The sequence below is a fragment of the Tachypleus tridentatus genome, chromosome 12 (genome assembly GCF_004210375.1).
Source record: "Tachypleus tridentatus isolate NWPU-2018 chromosome 12, ASM421037v1, whole genome shotgun sequence".
Taxonomy (NCBI): domain Eukaryota; kingdom Metazoa; phylum Arthropoda; class Merostomata; order Xiphosura; family Limulidae; genus Tachypleus; species Tachypleus tridentatus.
In genome coordinates, this window is record NC_134836.1 from 125275384 (window position 1) to 125295746 (window position 20363).

The 20363-nt window shown below is 31.8% G+C and overlaps 1 protein-coding gene across 5 annotated transcripts in view; it reads left to right on the top strand.

Annotated features, from left to right (window-relative positions):
- The window catches only part of LOC143234608 (serine/threonine-protein kinase tousled-like 1), a 39622-nt gene that overhangs the window by 10494 nt on the left and 8765 nt on the right, over positions 1-20363 (top strand). For all 5 annotated transcript variants that reach the window (XM_076472079.1, XM_076472080.1, XM_076472078.1 and 2 more), the window contains 10 exons: positions 3552-3758; positions 5165-5234; positions 7628-7686; positions 10950-11015; positions 14123-14317; positions 15061-15171; positions 15998-16134; positions 16498-16659; positions 18407-18571; positions 19342-19423. In XM_076472079.1, coding sequence (XP_076328194.1) covers positions 3552-3758; positions 5165-5234; positions 7628-7686; positions 10950-11015; positions 14123-14317; positions 15061-15171; positions 15998-16134; positions 16498-16659; positions 18407-18571; positions 19342-19423 — 1254 coding nt within the window. The remainder of the gene's footprint in view (positions 1-3551; positions 3759-5164; positions 5235-7627; positions 7687-10949; positions 11016-14122; positions 14318-15060; positions 15172-15997; positions 16135-16497; positions 16660-18406; positions 18572-19341; positions 19424-20363) is intronic.

Below are 20363 nucleotides of genomic sequence, written 5' to 3' on the forward strand. Positions count from 1 at the left end.
TAAACCTCTAATTTGAACCAATGTGTAATCTCCTTAAGGCATTTCAAACATCTTATTTTCTCTATCCTAACTATATGTGACATAAAAGTTAATATTTATGTTAATTTTCTTTTAAGAAATTAACCAACATATATAACATTAATATATAATTCAATACCAAACTTACTGATAAAAATTCATAAAATAGTAGTTCAATAAATTTTGAATGGAAGCCAACAAACAAAATGACATAACCTTTGACGTGTGACCTATCATGATAGGGTTAAATCAGCTGTTATTATCAGCATATGACCCTTCATCTTCCAACTATATTTTGGTCTGTTGATCTAAGTGTTTAGTGTTAAATTGTTTTCCCTTGGTTAGTGTTGTTTAGGTGGATTTCAGGTTATTGTGTTGATTAAACACTTGCTATTGTTATTGTGTGGTTTTCAAACTCTGTGTCTTGGTTAGAGTACCTGAGATTATCTAAGTTTTTCAAGCTTCTCTAATTTTTACAAAGTTGGAGTTTCTAAAATGTGATCATATAGTTCCTGTAACTTCCATGGTTAGAAAAGTTGATGCTGTTCTTTGCATATGTAAGTTTGTCATCATGCTTGTGAAGGTTGAAGTGTGTTACTTCCTTGTACTAATCAAACATTTTGTCATCATGCTTGTGAAGGTTGAGTGTGTTACTTCCTTGTACTAATCAAACAGTTTGTCATCATGCTTGTGAAGGTTGAAGTGTGTTACTTCCTTCTACTAATCAAACATTTTGTCGTCATGCTTGTGAAGGTTGAAGTGTGTTACTTCCTTCTACTAATCAAACATTTTGTCGTCATGCTTGTGAAGGTTGAAGTGTGTTACTTCCTTCTACTAATCAAACATTTTGTCATCATGCTTGTGAAGGTTGAAGTGTGTTACTTCCTTGTACTAATCAAACATTTTGTCATCATGCTTGTGAAGGTTGAAGTGTGTTACTTCCTTGTACTAATCAAACAGTTTGTCATCATGCTTGTGAAGGTTGAAGTGTGTTACTTCCTTGTACTAATCAAACAGTTTGTCATCATGCTTGTGAAGGTTGAAGTGTGTTACTTCCTTGTACTAATCAAACAGTTTGTCATCATGCTTGTGAAGGTTGAAGTGTGTTACTTCCTTCTACTAATCAAACAGTTTGTCATCATGCTTGTGAAGGTTGAAGTGTGTTACTTCCTTGTACTAATCAAACATTTTGTGAAGGTTGAAGTGTGTTACTTCCTTGTACTAATCAAACAGTTTGTCATCATGCTTGTGAAGGTTGAAGTGTGTTACTTCCTTGTACTAATCAAACAGTTTGTCATCATGCTTGTGAAGGTTGAAGTGTGTTACTTCCTTCTACTAATCAAACATTTTGTCATCATGCTTGTGAAGGTTGAAGTGTGTTACTTCCTTGTACTAATCAAACAGTTTGTCATCATGCTTGTGAAGGTTGAAGTGTGTTACTTCCTTGTACTAATCAAACAGTTTGTGAAGGTTGAAGTGTGTTACTTCCTTGTACTAATCAAACATTTTGTGAAGGTTGAAGTGTGTTACTTCCTTGTACTAATCAAACAGTTTGTCATCATGCTTGTGAAGGTTGAAGTGTGTTACTTCCTTGTACTAATCAAACAGTTTGTGAAGGTTGAAGTGTGTTATTTCCTTGTACTAATCAAACATTTTGTCATCATTTGTGAAGGTTGAAGTGTGTTACTTCCTTGTACTAATCAAACAGTTTGTCATCATGCTTGTGTAGGTTGAAGTGTGTTACTTCCTTGTACTAATCAAACAGTTTGTCGTCATGCTTGTGAAGGTTGAAGTGTGTTACTTCCTTGTACTAATCAAACATTTTGTCATCATGCTTGTGAAGGTTGAGTGTGTTACTTCCTTGTACTAATCAAACAGTTTGTCATCATGCTTGTGTAGGTTGAAGTGTGTTACTTCCTTGTACTAATCAAACAGTTTGTCGTCATGCTTGTGTAGGTTGAAGTGTGTTACTTCCTTGTACTAATCAAACATTTTGTCATCATGCTTGTGTAGGTTGAAGTGTGTTACTTCCTTGTACTAATCAAACATTTTGTCATCATGCTTGTGAAGGTTGAAGTGTGTTACTTCCTTGTACTAATCAAACATTTTGTCTTCATGTTTGTGAAGGTTGAAGTGTGTTACTTCCTTGTACTAATCAAACATTTTGTCATCATGCTTGTGAAGGTTGAAGTGTGTTACTTCCTTGTACTAATCAAACATTTTGTCTTCATGTTTGTGAAGGTTGAAGTGTGTTACTTCCTTGTACTAATCAAACATTTTGTCATCATGCTTGTGAAGGTTGAAGTGTGTTACTTCCTTCTACTAATCAAACATTTTGTCATCATGCTTGTGAAGGTTGAAGTGTGTTACTTCCTTGTACTAATCAAACATTTTGTCATCATGCTTGTGAAGGTTGAAGTGTGTTACTTCCTTGTACTAATCAAACATTTTGTCTTCATGTTTGTGAAGGTTGAAGTGTGTTACTTCCTTGTACTAATCAAACATTTTGTCATCATGCTTGTGAAGGTTGAAGTGTGTTACTTCCTTGTACTAATCAAACATTTTGTCATCATGCTTGTGAAGGTTGAAGTGTGTTACTTCCTTGTACTAATCAAACATTTTGTCATCATGCTTGTGAAGGTTGAAGTGTGTTACTTCCTTCTACTAATCAAACATTTTGTCATCATGCTTGTGAAGGTTGAAGTGTGTTACTTCCTTGTACTAATCAAACATTTTGTCATCATGCTTGTGAAGGTTGAAGTGTGTTACTTCCTTGTACTAATCAAACATTTTGTCTTCATGTTTGTGAAGGTTGAAGTGTGTTACTTCCTTCTACTAATCAAACATTTTGTCATCATGCTTGTGAAGGTTGAAGTGTGTTACTTCCTTGTACTAATCAAACATTTTGTCATCATGCTTGTGAAGGTTGAAGTGTGTTACTTCCTTGTACTAATCAAACAGTTTGTCATCATGCTTGTGAAGGTTGAAGTGTCTTACTTCCTTGTACTAATCAAACATTTTGTCATCATGTTTGTGAAGGTTGAAGTGTCTTACTTCCTTGTACTAATCAAACAGTTTGTCATCATGCTTGTGAGGGTTGAAGTGTCTTACTTCCTTGTACTAATCAAACAGTTTGTCATCATGCTTGTGAAGGTTGAAGTGTGTTACTTCCTTGTACTAATCAAACATTTTGTCATCATGTTTGTGAAGGTTGAAGTGTGTTACTTCCTTGTACTAATCAAACAGTTTGTCATCATGTTTGTGAAGGTTGAAGTGTCTTACTTCCTTGTACTAATCAAACAGTTTGTCATCATGCTTGTGAAGGTTGAAGTGTGTTACTTCCTTGTACTAATCAAACATTTTGTCATCATGTTTGTGAAGGTTGAAGTGTCTTACTTCCTTGTACTAATCAAACAGTTTGTCATCATGCTTGTGAAGGTTGAAGTGTGTTACTTCCTTGTACTAATCAAACATTTTTAAAACTGTGGACTTGTTGGAAAGAAAGGTTTGTAATCTGTTATTTGCACTTTTAGGGATTCAACCTACCTCAGGGCCAAATTGATCAACAGCAACGGTTGTCTCAGACGTGCGGAGCGTCTGCTCTTCAAAGTTCCATTAGTAATGTCAGTCAATCTCAACAGAGTCAAATGGTACAGAACAACTGTTTTCAAAATCATAATGAAGGATCCAACCTCAGTACAACATCTCTTGGTTCCACTCCTAGTGACAAAGAACCAGAGGTAATTAGTGTGGTCTTTCTGAATTTGTTCTCTTAGAAACTAATTCAATAATAATACTTTTGTTTATAGTGAATAGCTCAGAAACTTTCATATAATCTGCAATCTTTTTAAATAGTTTTTTTCTCCATTAAAATCAAAAGGTTCAAGTTGACCTTTTTTATTTAGTGTAGAGAGAAACAAGTTTATAATAAACTGTTTAAACAAATGTGTAAAATTAATCAAGGTAATGAAATATTGTTAATTTTCATAAACATTTTCACATGAGGAACAAATCAAACTGGTCATGCTCAGCTCTTTGTGGTGGTCAACTAATATGATTAATGATTTAAAAACTGGTTTGGTCATGGTGAAGAAAAGAAAGCGAATGGTCTATGTTAAAGAAAAATGTGAAACTTAAAGAGTGTTGGTTACACTGACTCTTTTTATGCTTGATACAAACAGTTGTATATAAGAGTTAAAAACAGAATGTGTGAAGAAATAATTATTTTATATTATTAGATTTTAATGTTTTAAAGGAAAGGTTTTCTGGGTCTGAAGTTTCCCAGTTGGATTTGGTCATTGAAAAAGAAATTAACGTAAAACATTTCTTAGAATCATAACTCGTTTAGTATTAATCTGTATTAGTTGCATAGGATGGTGTGGCTTCATTACAGTGTGGTAGACAAAATGAAGCCAGATAGGAAGTAAGATGGTGAAAGTTATAATCGTTTTCTTCAAACTTGTCTGAAATAAACGTTTTCTAAACAAACTTAAAATGAGTTTCAACCAGGGGGCTAAAGTTCTCCTGAATTTCCCACTGGCCTTTGATACCTCCTGATAAATTTTCAGAGAATTCAACTTCTGATAATCATGTGTTTGATTATTAAGTGCTTTATTATATCAGTAACATGAGAAAGATAAATTACTTTCACCTGGCTTGATTTCAACTAAAATAGTTGTCTAAATAAAAATAATTACTTCGTGTTGAAGCTTTGTTTAAAATATTTATTGTTCCACTTATCACTGGTATCGTGTACGGTATTGAGTTGTTTTCGTGACATAAAAGGACTTTTTTTCCAAAGTTATAAGTTTCTTCCAATCAGTTACTGTAAGCTAATCAAATCTATTTTTAGGTACAGCTGATGTGTCATAATAAAACAGTCTTGATACAGGTACTTTATACATGTGGGAAGATAAAACAATTTATACAACAAAATATAATCACAACATAAGAGTTATTAGAGGTTAATTATGTTAAAAATGGAATATTTGTGTTGTTGTATAAAGATAATCTATTATCTCACAATGGAGAACTGATGGAAGCTGTCTATTCTAAAAGATGTGCTCGACAAAACCATTAAAAGTTGCATTGGATCACCTGATAACAATAATATCAGTTTAAATGTTTCAACACGTATATTATTTAGACCCCAGAGAAACAGTTGTCTCGAACTCCCACTGAGAGGAAAAGAAAAAGAAAGGAGGAACAATTATCAGGTAAATAAATACCAGCCATCGGTATACTATATAAAGTTTATTACTAGTTTTCTGTTATTATCTTATGGTAATTGTACGTAATAAATAAATACCAGCCATCGGTATACTATATAAAGTTTATTACTAGTTTTCTGTTATTATCTTATGGTAATTGTACGTAATAAATAAATACCAGCCATCGGTATACTATATAAAGTTTATTACTAGTTTTCTGTTATCTTATGGTAATTGTACTTAATAAATAAATACCAGTCATCTGTATACCATATAAAGTTTATTACTAGTTTTCTGTTATTATCTTATGGTAATTGCACTTAATAAATAAATACCAGCCATCGGTATACTATATAAAGTTTATTACTAGTTTTCTGTTATTATCGTACGGTAATTGTACTTAATAAATAAATACCAGCCATCGGTATACTATATAAAGTTTATTACTAGTTTTCTGTTATTATCGTACGGTAATTGTACTTAATAAATAAATACCAGCCATCGGTATACTATATAAAGTTTATTACTAGTTTTCTGTTATTATCGTACGGTAATTGTACTTAATAAATAAATACCAGCCATCGGTATACTATATAAAGTTTATTACTAGTTTTCTGTTATTATCGTACGGTAATTGTACTTAATAAATAAATACCAGCCATCGGTATACCATATAAAGTTTTATTAGTATTTTTGTGTTATTATCTTATGGTAATTGTGCCTAATAAATAAATACCAGCCATCGGTATACTATATAAAGTTTATTACTAGTTTTCTGTTATTATCTTATGGTAATTGTACCTAATAAATAAATACCAGCCATCGGTATACTATATAAAGTTTATTACTAGTTTTCTGTTATTATCTTATGGTAATTGTACTTAATAAATAAATACCAGTCATCGGTATACTATATAAAGTTTATTACTAGTTTTCTGTTATTATCTTATGGTAATTGTACCTAATAAATAAATACCAGCCATCGGTATACTATATAAAGTTTATTACTAGTTTTCTGTTATTATCTTATGGTAATTGTACTTAATAAATAAATACCAGTCATCGGTATACTATATAAAGTTTATTACTAGTTTTCTGTTATTATCTTATGGTAATTGTACCTAATAAATAAATACCAGTCATCGGTATACTATATAAAGTTTATTACTAGTTTTCTGTTATTATCTTATGGTAATTGTACCTAATAAATAAATACCAGTCATCGGTATGCTATATAAAGTTTATTACTAGTTTTCTGTTATTATCGTATGGTAATTGTACGTAATAAATAAATACCAGTCATCGGTATACTATATAAAGTTTATTACTAGTTTTCTGTTATTATCGTATGGTAATTGTACGTAATAAATAAATACCAGTCATCGGTATACTATATAAAGTTTATTACTAGTTTTCTGTTATTATCTTATGGTAATTGTACTTAATAAATAAATACCAGCCATCGGTATACTATATAAAGTTTATTGTTAAATTATATATTGTTTGTAAAATCTGTGTATTTGTATTAGTTTCAACTTAAGGTGATCACTAGGTGAAATGTTAAATTATATATTGTTTGTAAAATCTGTGTATTTGTATTAGTTTCAACTTGAGGTGATCACTAGGTGAAATGTTAAATTATATATTGTTTGTAAAATCTGTGTATTTGTGTTAGTTTCAACTCCAGGTGATCACTAGGTGAAATGTTAAATTATATATTGTTTGTAAAATCTGTGTATTTGTGTTAGTTTCAACTCAAGCTGATCACTAGGTGAAATGTTAAATTATATATTGTTTGTAAAATCTGTGTATTTGTGTTAGTTTCAACTCAAGGTGATCACTAGGTGAAATGTTAAATTATATATTGTTTGTAAAATCTGTGTATTTGTATTAGTTTCAACTTAAGGTGATCACTAGGTGAAATGTGAAATTATATATTGTTTGTAAAATCTGTGTATTTATATTAGTTTCAACTAATTTTGAGAAAACTGTGTCTGAAAGTGTAATGGTAAATGGAAGTGTTTCATTATGTTCTAGATAGTTTATAATGATCTTCGTGTTAAAAGACTCTAGAAACACTTTTCTTTATAGAAGGTATTGGCAAAAAGGTATTTGTGACAACTTACAAGATTAAAGAGTCCATCTTTTTGTTTATCATAATTTTATATATGTATTTTTGATTTTAATGTAATTTATTTATTAGATGTCTTCCTTAAATATATCGGTAAACTATAGTTTACCAGTGTTTGCTGTTAGGTGTTCTGAATGTTCATAATCAACAAATATTACTATTTGTTACCACCATCAGTACCTGTAACTTGAAAGTACTGAAAACTCTGTGTAGCGTATTACTTTTCTATCTCTTAAGTGAAACATACAGTTTCTTGTTCTTACTACAGCAGGAGGAAAAGGTGCTGTGAGGAATGAGTCAGGGAAGAAGATAAATGAATATTTCAAGGTATCACATTTTATTTTACAGTTTATCATTTATCAAGGTATCACATCTCATCTTACAGTTTGTCATTTATCAAGGTATCACATCTCATCTTACAGTTTGTCATTTATCAAGGTGTCACATATCATCTTACAGTTTATCATTTATCAAGGTATCACATCTCATCTTACAGTTTATCATTTATCAAGGTATCACATCTCATCTTACAGTTTGTCATTTATCAAGGTATCACATCTCATCTTACAGTTTGTCATTTATCAAGGTGTCACATCTCATCTTACAGTTTGTCATTTATCAAGGTGTCACATCTCATCTTACAGTTTGTCATTTATCAAGGTATCACATTTTATTTTACAGTTTATCATTTATCAAGGTATCACATTTTATTTTACAGTTTATCATTTATCAAGGTATCACATCTCATCTTACAGTTTGTCATTTATTAAGGTATCACATCTCATCTTACAGTTTGTCATTTATCAAGGTATCACATTTTATTTTACAGTTTATCATTTATCAAGGTATCACATTTTATTTTACAGTTTATCATTTATCAAGGTGTCACATCTCATCTTACAGTTTGTCATTTATCAAGGTATCACATTTTATTTTACAGTTTATCATTTATCAAGGTATCACATTTTATTTTACAGTTTATCATTTATCAAGGTATCACATCTCATCTTACAGTTTGTCATTTATCAAGGTGTCACATCTCATCTTACAGTTTGTCATTTATCAAGGTATCACATCTCATCTTACAGTTTGTCATTTATCAAGGTATCACATCTCATCTTACAGTTTGTCATTTATCAAGGTATCACATCTCATCTTACAGTTTGTCATTTATCAAGGTGTCACATCTCATCTTACAGTTTGTCATTTATCAAGGTGTCACATCTCATCTTACAGTTTGTCATTTATCAAGGTGTCACATCTCATCTTACAGTTTGTCATTTATCAAGGTGTCACATCTCATCTTACAGTTTATCATTTATCAAGGTATCGGATCTTACCGTACAGTTTGTCATTTATCAAGGTATCACATCTCATCTTACAGTTTGTCATTTATCAAGGTGTCACATCTGATCTTACAGTTTGTCATTTATCAAGGTATCACATCTCATCTTACAGTTTGTCATTTATCAAGGTGTCACATCTCATCTTACAGTTTGTCATTTATCAAGGTATCACATTTTATTTTACAGTTTATCATTTATCAAGGTATCACATTTTATTTTACAGTTTATCATTTATCAAGGTATCACATCTCATCTTACAGTTTGTCATTTATTAAGGTATCACATCTCATCTTACAGTTTGTCATTTATCAAGGTATCACATTTTATTTTACAGTTTATCATTTATCAAGGTATCACATTTTATTTTACAGTTTATCATTTATCAAGGTGTCACATCTCATCTTACAGTTTGTCATTTATCAAGGTATCACATTTTATTTTACAGTTTATCATTTATCAAGGTATCACATTTTATTTTACAGTTTATCATTTATCAAGGTATCACATCTCATCTTACAGTTTGTCATTTATCAAGGTGTCACATCTCATCTTACAGTTTGTCATTTATCAAGGTATCACATCTCATCTTACAGTTTGTCATTTATCAAGGTATCACATCTCATCTTACAGTTTGTCATTTATCAAGGTGTCACATCTCATCTTACAGTTTGTCATTTATCAAGGTATCACATCTCATCTTACAGTTTGTCATTTATCAAGGTGTCACATCTCATCTTACAGTTTGTCATTTATCAAGGTGTCACATCTCATCTTACAGTTTGTCATTTATCAAGGTGTCACATCTCATCTTACAGTTTGTCATTTATCAAGGTGTCACATCTCATCTTACAGTTTATCATTTATCAAGGTATCGGATCTTACCGTACAGTTTGTCATTTATCAAGGTATCACATCTCATCTTACAGTTTGTCATTTATCAAGGTATCACATCTCATCTTACAGTTTGTCATTTATCAAGGTGTCACATCTGATCTTACAGTTTGTCATTTATCAAGGTATCACATCTCATCTTACAGTTTGTCATTTATCAAGGTGTCACATCTCATCTTACAGTTTGTCATTTATCAAGGTATCACATTTTATTTTACAGTTTATCATTTATCAAGGTATCACATTTTATTTTACAGTTTATCATTTATCAAGGTATCACATCTCATCTTACAGTTTGTCATTTATTAAGGTATCACATCTCATCTTACAGTTTGTCATTTATCAAGGTATCACATCTCATCTTACAGTTTGTCATTTATCAAGGTGTCACATATCATCTTACAGTTTGTCATTTATCAAGGTGTCACATATCATCTTACAGTTTGTCATTTATCAAGGTGTCACATCTCATCTTACAGTTTGTCATTTATCAAGGTATCACATCTCATCTTACAGTTTGTCATTTATCAAGGTATCACATCTCATCTTACAGTTTGTCATTTATCAAGGTATCGCATCTTACCTACAGTTTGTCATTTATCAAGGTATCACATCTTACCTACAGTTTGTCATTTATCAAGGTGTCACATCTCATCTTACAGTTTATTATATATCAACTTCTAATCAATTAGAAACAGCAGGTTTCTACTCTGATCTGTTGTTAAAAAATGATTTTATAAATAATTTTTTTTTAAGTTCTCTATTTTTTGTATTTTGGATCACATATAGTTCAAATATTTTGATATTATTGGCCAAGTGAAATGTAAACAATACTACTAGATTCAGAGTGACTTATGCATGATTTTGTAATGAAGTATTTAATTATTATTAACCATAACATTACAACTACTGACACGTGTGATACAACAGTATATTAATTTGTTTAATGCTAGTTACAGATCTAAAAATGTCTCAAGTTATTTTTTAGGAAAAGCTGTAATTTATTTTCTCTTTTTTTGTATTTTTTACTAAACAGTAAAACATTTTAATATGTACAAATTTCTCTGATCCAGCATAGCCAGGTGGTTAGGGCACTTGACTCGTAATCCGAGGATCACGGGTTTGAATTCCCATTACACCAAACGTGCTTGCTCTTTCAGCTGTGGGGGTGTTATAATGTGACAGTCAATCCCACTATTCATTGGTAAAAGAATAGCCCAAGAGGTGACAGAGGGTGGTGATGACTAGCAATCTTCCATCTAGTCTTTTACTGATAAATTAGGGATGACTAGTGCAGATATCCCTCGTGTAGCTTTGCTCAAAATATAAAACCAAACCATGTTTCTCTTACAGCATCAAGGCCTCAGTCCTAGTCGGTATGGTGGCTCTAAGTCTCCAACCTCTCAAGGTATTTTTATGGTATGTAGGTTAAAATCCAGTTTTTCCCATTCTTTGGGTCTAAAGATTGAATACTCTTAGGACAGTCAATATTTGATTTAAAAATTTTTTTTAATCATAAGAAAATAATTCGTTACTTATAGAATTCTGAGAAGATTTTTCATTTTAAAACATGAATTTCACACACATCCATATAATTTTATAGATAAATAAATGTACATGTTAATGAGAATAGTTATCAGTTTGAGCATATAAAAGTTTATAATGCAGTCAATTTCAAGAAATTTTGAACTTGTAGAAGCTTGTTATAGTTATTTTTAATTCCAGTTTATTAATATTAAATACCAAGATCCTCTGGTTAATTACACAGTTATTTTACCTGGTGCTTGGTATTTTTTAATTTGTAATAAAACTTCATTGTAGAATCAGAAAACAAAATTCTCTGAGTGAATTAATATAAATTTCACAGGATTCTTAGTGTGTTTAGGGTCAGTTTTATTATTCTTAACATTTTACTTTCAGAACTTGAGAAACAGTTTAACAGGTGAGAGCTTTTATTGGTAGTAAATAGTAGATGAAACTCACGTTACTACAATTAGATACTTGTGGTGTATTTTCTTTTAATGTTTATATATATATATATATTTTTTTTTTATTTTTTTTTTTTTACACACAAGGTGGTTTAAATTAATCTTTTCATAACAGCCGTTAATAAAAAAAACAAAGCCATTATACAAAATTAGTTATTACTAAACTCTAAGTTGGTTTTTTGTAAGTGAAGAAATTACTGGTATAATTAAGTTACTTTTTGTGTAGATAGGATACAATATCTAAACCATTGTTACTTTGTTAAATATTGTATTCTGCCATCAGTTTTTATATCCTTTCTACATAGTAAAGAAAACCGATTTTAATTAATTAATGACATAGACTTTACATTTAATTAACTCCGATGTTCATTCTGTTAGAATTACTAGGATATAATATCTGTGGTTTACTGTAAAATACCTTTAGTTGTTTAATTAAATATTTTTGCAGTGTTGTCTTTCAGCAGCGCCTGTTGAACTGTGCAATACCTTAGAACTCATCTGCCTGATTAGTTTAAAGGCTATTAAACAAGTGGATTTATAACGCACTCTTTCAGGGTTAGATCCTAAAACAAACAAGGGAGAAATTTCAATTGTTTTCACCTCAAAGTTTGATGTGTAACATCTTTCCAAATATTTTACTTAAAATAAATAAACCTGATTTCTTTACTGAGAAAGATGTAGAATAGTTTAACTCATTTTTTCTAATGATTAACTATACAGTTATTGGTAGGAGGTTTGTATGAACCCTTCACTGTACGGCTCTTGGTAGGAGGTTTGTGTGAACCCTTGACTGTACGGCTCTTGGTAGGAGGTTTGTGTGAACCCTTTACTGTACGGCTCTTGGTAGGAGGTTTGTGTGAACCCTTTACTGTACGGCTCTTGGTAGGAGGTTTGTGTGAACCCTTTACTGTACGGCTCTTGGTAGGAGGTTTGTGTGAACCCTTGACTGTGCAGCTCTTGGTAGGAGGTTTGTGTGAAATCTTGACTGTGTGGCTCTTGGTAGGAGGTTTGTGTGAAATCTTGACTGTGTGGCTCTTGGTAGGAGGTTTGTGTGAACCCTTTACTGTACGACTCATGGGAGGAGGTTTGTGTGAACCCTTTACTGTACGACTCATGGGAGGAGGTTTGTGTGAACCCTTTACTGTGCGGCTCATGGTAGGAGGTTTGTGTGAACCCTTGACTGTACGACTCATGGTAGGAGGTTTGTGTGAACCCTTGACTGTGCGGCTCATGGTAGGAGGTTTGTGTGAACCCTTGACTGTGCGGCTCTTGGTAGGAGGTTTGTGTGAACCCTTGACTGTGCGGCTCTTGGTAGGAGGTTTGTGTGAACCCTTGACTGTGCGGCTCTTGGTAGGAGGTTTGTGTGAACCCTTGACTGTGCGGCTCTTGGTAGGAGGTTTGTGTGAACCCTTGACTGTGCGGCTCTTGGTAGGAAGTTTGTGTGAACCCTTTACTGTGCGGCTCATGGGAGGAGGTTTGTGTGAACCCTTTACTGTGCGGCTCATGGGAGGAGGTTTGTGTGAACCCTTTACTGTGCGGCTCATGAGAGGAGGTTTGTGTGAACCCTTTACTGTGCGGCTCTTGGTAGGTGGTTTGTGTGAACCCTTTACCATTTTAATGACATTTTTCACTTTAATACGTTAGGTTGCTAATATGTCCCTGACTGTTCGTGGGTCTCTGATAATTAAATCTAAACAAAAGTAACGTCAATATTTCAATTCCACTCATTTCTGCTTGAGTTTCCTATATGGTCAACATTTAAATTAAAATTGTGCACTTCTTTACACAGACAACGTAACTATGTTGAATATTTGGCACAGATTTACAAAACATGCAGTCTAATTAGCATCCTTATTGTAATAGCACTTCTATAAATATAAGATTTCTAATAAAATACAAAAGAAATCCAACTGCAAACATCAAAATCTACAAGACCACTAAACTTAGGCCTAACATTACATAAGACTTTATTAAGTACAACTTGTATTTGATAGAGAGATAAAATGATAACTTGTGTGCATTTTTCGCATGTGTTTAATTGGAAGCAAAGTTTTATAGTACTTAATACAATCAATATTTAATCCTGTAATAATATTGTATGACCTGCCATTGGACCTTTTTAAATCCACTGATAGATTTTAATATTTTATTGTACAAAATGTCTACCAAAGTATATTTACATCTGCCCTCCATTTCTCTTCATTGAAATAAAGTACCACATATGTCCATTTAAATAGTAAGGTGTATTTATTTGCAGGGCAGACAACAGCTGAACATTATTATAATAGATAATGTGGAACTCTCTGGTAATAAATAGCATAAGTAGGGTTAACAGTTACTTTAATATCTATGAAAATCCTGCTCAACTCCAAACGTTTATACTGTCAAGGATTATAATTTTGATTTGTGGGTATTTGTATGACAAGAGAAATGTTATTTGTTGACTATAATGAGAAGTGATGTTATAACTCTTTGTATAAATTGTACAACAAAAGACGTGAGATCTTATACCAATTATTTTTGACTGTCTACATCTAGGGTAACCAGTTGAGTTCACCCTCTGTAAATACCAGTTTAGATTTTTCAAATATGGTTGTTCCAGTACAAAGAGCAGGTCAGGTCTGCCACAGGTCAATTCAGACGGATCTCACTATAAATAAGATAACAGAATTAGAAAGCAAGTCAGCAATGGATTTAGAAATGAAGGATAAGAAAATAGACGAATTAAAAAGGGTAAGTTGTCGGTTGGTATCTTTCTGTTACATTAACGTAAATAGTTTGTTGAATAATAAACTTAGCTTCAAGTTGTCAGTTGGTATCTTTCTGTTACATTAACGTAAATAGTTTGTTGACTAACAAACTTAGCTTCAAGTTGTCAGCTGATATCTTTCTGTTACATTAACGTAAATAGTTTGTTGAATAATAAACTTAGCTTCAAGTTGTCAGTTGGTATCTTTCTGTTACATTAACGTAAATAGTTTGTTGAATAATAAACTTAGCTTCAAGTTGTCAGTTGGTATCTTTCTGTTACATTAACGTAAATAGTTTGTTGACTAACAAACTTAGCTTCAAGTTGTCAGTCAGTATCTTTGTTACATTAACGTAAATAGTTTGTTGAATAACAAACTTAGCTTCATAATGAAAATCAACTCACTGATAGGTTTAGCTAATTAAGTATTACTGTTCTTACATATATAAAGATTAGGTGCATTGTTTTGTCTGTTAGCAATACTTGCAGTCATAACATTGACTGACTCTTTTGCCACTATGGTTCGGTTTTTGTGCTCTAAGAAAGTTTTTTATTCAAGAATTTTGATTTACCACTAATAATGGGAATTATTTTAGTTGTTATTTGTAACAGTTGTCATCTTTCTCTGTTATTTGTGTTTTTATCTTATTTTGGAAATTTAGGATTATTATTATAAATCCTTCCTTCTTTTGATAACATTAAAGTTACTTAACAATGATTGTTACAGGCTAGTGAAGAACTGAAAAGACAAGTACAAGCTCAACAAAAACTTATAGAAAAACATAAAGAACAAATCAAAAAGAGTACAGAAGTAACTAAACAACTACTTATAGAAAAGGTAAGTGTATTCCAACATCAAACATTTTGTGTTAGATAAACACCATAATGAGCAATGGTACTACTATACTTCGATGGTTGTATATTAATTCTGTTGAACTTGTGACTCTGTATACTGCATGGGGTGTTCATGTTGCTCATAAATATCACTCATTTGAACAGCGAAATTCGATTGTTTTTTTTTATGAAACTGAATGTTACGTTTTATATTAAAATGTTTGTATTTTTTAATCTATTTCTTTTCTGGTCTGTGGAGTTACAGATGGTTTAAAGTCAACATTTCTATGCTATGTTTTACCATTTTATAAAGATTCTTAATTTAAATTGTAAATGTTAGGTCTAAATGAAGTTAGATTTTCAGGAGACAAGGTAAACATCTATTAATTTTGTAGTTTCCATCTTTAACTATACTTTCATGTCTTCAAAATTGAATGATTGGAAACTTCATTTTATGTCCTCACTTGGCAACTTAAGAGTTAAAACAGTTTATTAAGTTTAGAACTACAAGTTATGCTTTTAATCAGTAACATACAATTTCAAATTGAAATAGTTATTATATTACAAAATAAACGTTTTAAATTACTAAATTAATTTGACTGCTCCCTGTATTTGAAGAAAAAAAAAAAATTCCAAAAATGACCATCCACTTTTTCATATTTTTTTTGTTCAAGAATGTTTGTGTTATGATAATAACTTCCTTTGATTGTATATTTCATATAGAAAACAAGGAATGTCCAGCTTCATGATGTAATTTCTTTTTCCCTGTTAATTTTAAATTTGTTTATGTCAACCAAAATTTATAATGATTTTGGTTTCTAACTCCATAGTCCATGATTGAGAAGAAACAAGCCAGACAAAGATGTATGGAGAATAGGCTAAGACTAGGTCAGTTTGTACCCCAGAGGCAAGGAGCATCTTTTGTAGAGAACTGGGTAGATGGTCATGCCTTCACTGAGTTGATAAAGTAAGAGCTAGGATGTGTATTACTTGCTTGTATTCTAAATGTATGTTTGTTTGGTAAGGATGATTTCCTGGTACCTATTTTTATCATTATATTGAGTTTTGGTAATAAATTAGCAGTGAATTGTGTTGTTTTCTTTACTGTTTTAAGTAACTATGAGGTGACAGTCCCAGAGGTTGTACCACTAACATGGCACTTAAAAGTTTAAAATTTAAAATTGCTCATTAATTGTGTAGATATAAATAAAATTGAACCTTGTTTTAGTGGAAATTATTAACAATGTATCCAGTGAAACTAATAGCCATGTAGCTTCAGGTAGTTTTTAACTGTTCTGACCACTGGTTACTACACTGCCAACCTCTTTAGGAAACAAGAGCACATTACAACGGAAAGAGAAGAAATGGAACGTCAACGTAAGTTGCTATGTAAGAAGAAACCGAGTACAGCTCAACAGAAAGGAAAGAGTACTAATGGGAGTTCCACTAGTCTGACCAATGGGGATTTCTTGAAACCAGAGCCACCAAAGGAGTGAGATATACTCATTTATTTTTTAAACAGTAATAACATGTTTCAAGGTTTAAAACTATGTTATAAGGAATGACTGTATAAATGTAAGTTCATGGTACACACATGAAAAAAATTGTAGAAATGTGACACTTGAGGTAACTTTCAAAACTATCTGATAATTCTACAGTTATTTGTAACACTCTGATTATTTACTCTGCTGTCTAGAAAACCAATGTTGAATAACACATCAATACCATAGTTAAAATTTTATTCTGTAATGACACAGTTCTTAATGACACATTGTTTTATTCTGTAATGACACAGTTCTTAATGACACATTGTTTTATTCTGTAGTGACACAGTTCTAAATGACAACATTGTTTTATTCTGTAATGACACAGTTCTAAATGACACATTGTTTTATTCTGTAGTGACACAGTTCTAAATGACACATTGTTTTATTCTGTAGTGACACAGTTCTAAATGACACATTGTTTTATTCTGTAGTGACACAGTTCTAAATGACACATTGTTTTATTCTGTAGTGACACAGTTCTAAATGACACATTGTTTTATTCTGTAGTGACACAGTTTTAAATGACAACATTGTTTTATTCTGTAATGACACAGTTCTAAATATTTATAAGATTGTATTTGTAATATAAGAACTGGTATCTCTTCAATGGCCCTCACCCCCTCTGGGTTTCAGTACCCATGGTGGGCACATCATAGATAGCCTATTGTGTAGCTTTTCTCTTAACAACAAACAATCCTTGTTTTCTTTTAGTTTATTGGACAATATATATGAAATATTTACAATGGTTATTCATCTTTTAGTGGACCACCTGCGATACCTCAGTGGATCACAATAGAACCTATATGTTGTGCTTTCTTTTTATAATTATGCAGCCTTCCCAGGGACCACAACCTGGGACCTGTTGTTTTAATATTATTTCTAATCTTCTAATTAAAAAATAAATTAGAACAATATAAATCCAGTGTACTTATAAAAACTGTTTCACAAAATCTCCAGATGATAACCACTTAATAAACAACAGAAATAGCAAGCTTGATAAATTGAAACCCAAATATTTTAGGCTTGAAGCTGTGATTTTTCTTTCTGTAAAGTATGCTGTGGAATAATAGTTGAATTTATAAAAACAGTTTGATAATAGCCATTATAGCAGCATAACAGTTGACTGGTCAACACAACATTACTGCAATGATTATTAACTTTGTACATTGACTTGAAAGTTAAGTGTCTGGTACAGTCTCTTGACTTGTGATAATTGTATTAGCTGGAGTTACAACTGGTGTACAATGTCCTCCTTTCTTGTTTACTAGTTTGTAACAAGAGTTTAACATATTCTTGGTAGGAAGGAATTTTCTCTCTCGCAAGACAGTGTTGCTTACTTAAGTATTTTCCATACAATCCTATGGAACAATTATTATTATTTTGGGTATATTATTATAAGTGTTAGAATAAGGTATGTAGGATTTGAATATGATATTGTATATTGTGTAAGTAAATAAAGTTGTTCAAAGACAGGTTAGTTCAACATGAATTATTTTACTGGTATAGAATTAGATATAATGAAGATCATTTGCATATTGAATACTTACAAATCATTGTTCAGACCTCTCCTATTCACCATTTGATGATTGTGTTTCTTACATAAACTGCCACAGAAATAATTTGAAGCTGTCCTGTCTTTATAATAACTTTGTGTGATATTAATGAACCAGGAGACATTTCTGTACATTTCAGACTGAGTTGGTACAATTACTACGAACAAGAGGAGATATTAAAATTACGACAGGCAGCACTGAAGAAGGAGGACACAGATCTCCAGATGGAGCTGGAGAAACTGGAACGGGAACGGAACCTCCACATCCGGGAACTGAAGAGAATACACAATGAGGACCAGTCGAGGTAGGAGTTAAGACTTGTGTAGTGTACTAAAGACATTAAACTATTTTGGTAACAGTTACTTACATACATATATGGTACTGTAGATTGTCAAATGTATGTGTGTGTGTTTGGTTTCATTTGTATGCATATGTTGTATGACAAAACTTGGACAGAACATTTGAATCTGATCAGTATATCTTAGTGAAAACCACTGTTGTTTCATGTTATGATGCATGTGTTAACCCACTGATTTCATTGTTTTTGTAATAATAATACTTTTTACCAGCTTGGCATTGTTTTCTTATCTTATAAGCCAGCAATTCAGACTAGGACAGTAGTTTTTATATACAAGTTATTAAATCTGTTATTTTTCTCACCTGATCTGTTCTAGGCTCATGTTCTGTCTTGATCATATGACTAGGTTTATTCTCTCATGTTTGGAGATTGCTGATAAAAACACCACTAGATTTATTCAGTTATGTGCAGAAATTTTCTTGACCTGTTTTGTGAAGCAAACTGTTGGCATCATGGCTGGTTGTCACGTGCTTAAGATTCTGTTTTTACTTACATTAAAAACTGAAATTTAAACTGTTCCAAAAAAAAAAAAGATTTATAAAACACAAGTGTAAAATAACTTAAGGATTATAATCTTTGAATCTGTGGAATATTAAGGTACATTTTCTAAAGAAATGTGTTTGATTTGAAATGAGTGTGTGATCTTTATTTACAGTGTGAGGTGATGACTAAACTTTCATGTGTTAGTAAAACAGTTACTTGTGTTTGTTTTTCAGGTTTAGTAACCACACTGTTCTGATAGATAAATATTTACTGCTGATCTTGCTGGGAAAAGGAGGCTTCAGTGAAGTACACAAAGTAAGAATAGAAACCTGGTGTCGTTAAGTTTAACCAGTTTGTTAATACTAGAAACCTGGTGTCGTTAAGGGTTAACCAGTTTGTTAATACTAGAAACCTGGTGTCGTTAAGGGTTAACCAGTTTGTTAATACTAGAAACCTGGTGTCGTTAAGGGTTAATCCAGTTGGTTCATGCTAGGAACCGGGTGTCGTTAAGGGTCAATCCAGTTGGTTCATGCTAGGAACCGGGTGTCGTTAAGGGTCAATCCAGTTGGTTCATGCTAGGAACCGGGTGTCGTTAAGGGTCAATCCAGTTTGTTCATGCTAGGAATCGGGTGTCGTTAAGGGTCAATCCAGTTGGTTCATGCTAGGAACCGGGTGTCGTTAAGGGTCAATCCAGTTTGTTGATGTTAATACTGAGGGTAATCTTATAGATCTAGTTCATTGATATATTTTAGATTTAAAAACAAGAATGAACAGAGTAGCTTTCAAAATGTCATGACTACCAAATAAAACTTCACTAGAATTGTCATGAGAGCACAAGGTAATAGTGTTCAGATAATGTAGTACTGTAACAGAAGGTTTTTTGTTTACACTTTGAATTTTACACTTGTATATAATTATCCTTTGTTTTTAAATCCCTTTGAAAAAACAGTCTTCATAGAGAACCAATCAGAAAATACTTAATTTAGTGAGCTTTCAGTGGTTCTCTCTCTGTTCTTACTTAATTATCCAGTTTTTTAAAAAAACTAACAAAAAAGCATAATTATTTGTTTTATTTCTAAATGTGTTGAGATTTTGAGGCAGGTGGGAGATAACTTTTTGTTGTAACTCTCAGGATTGACCCATAAATATTTCAGAAAATCTGTACTCAACTAACAAGTTGTAATCAGAAAACCTGTACTCAACTAACAAGTTGTAAGGAAACATCTGGAACTAATTTATGATTTTTGGTGTTAGT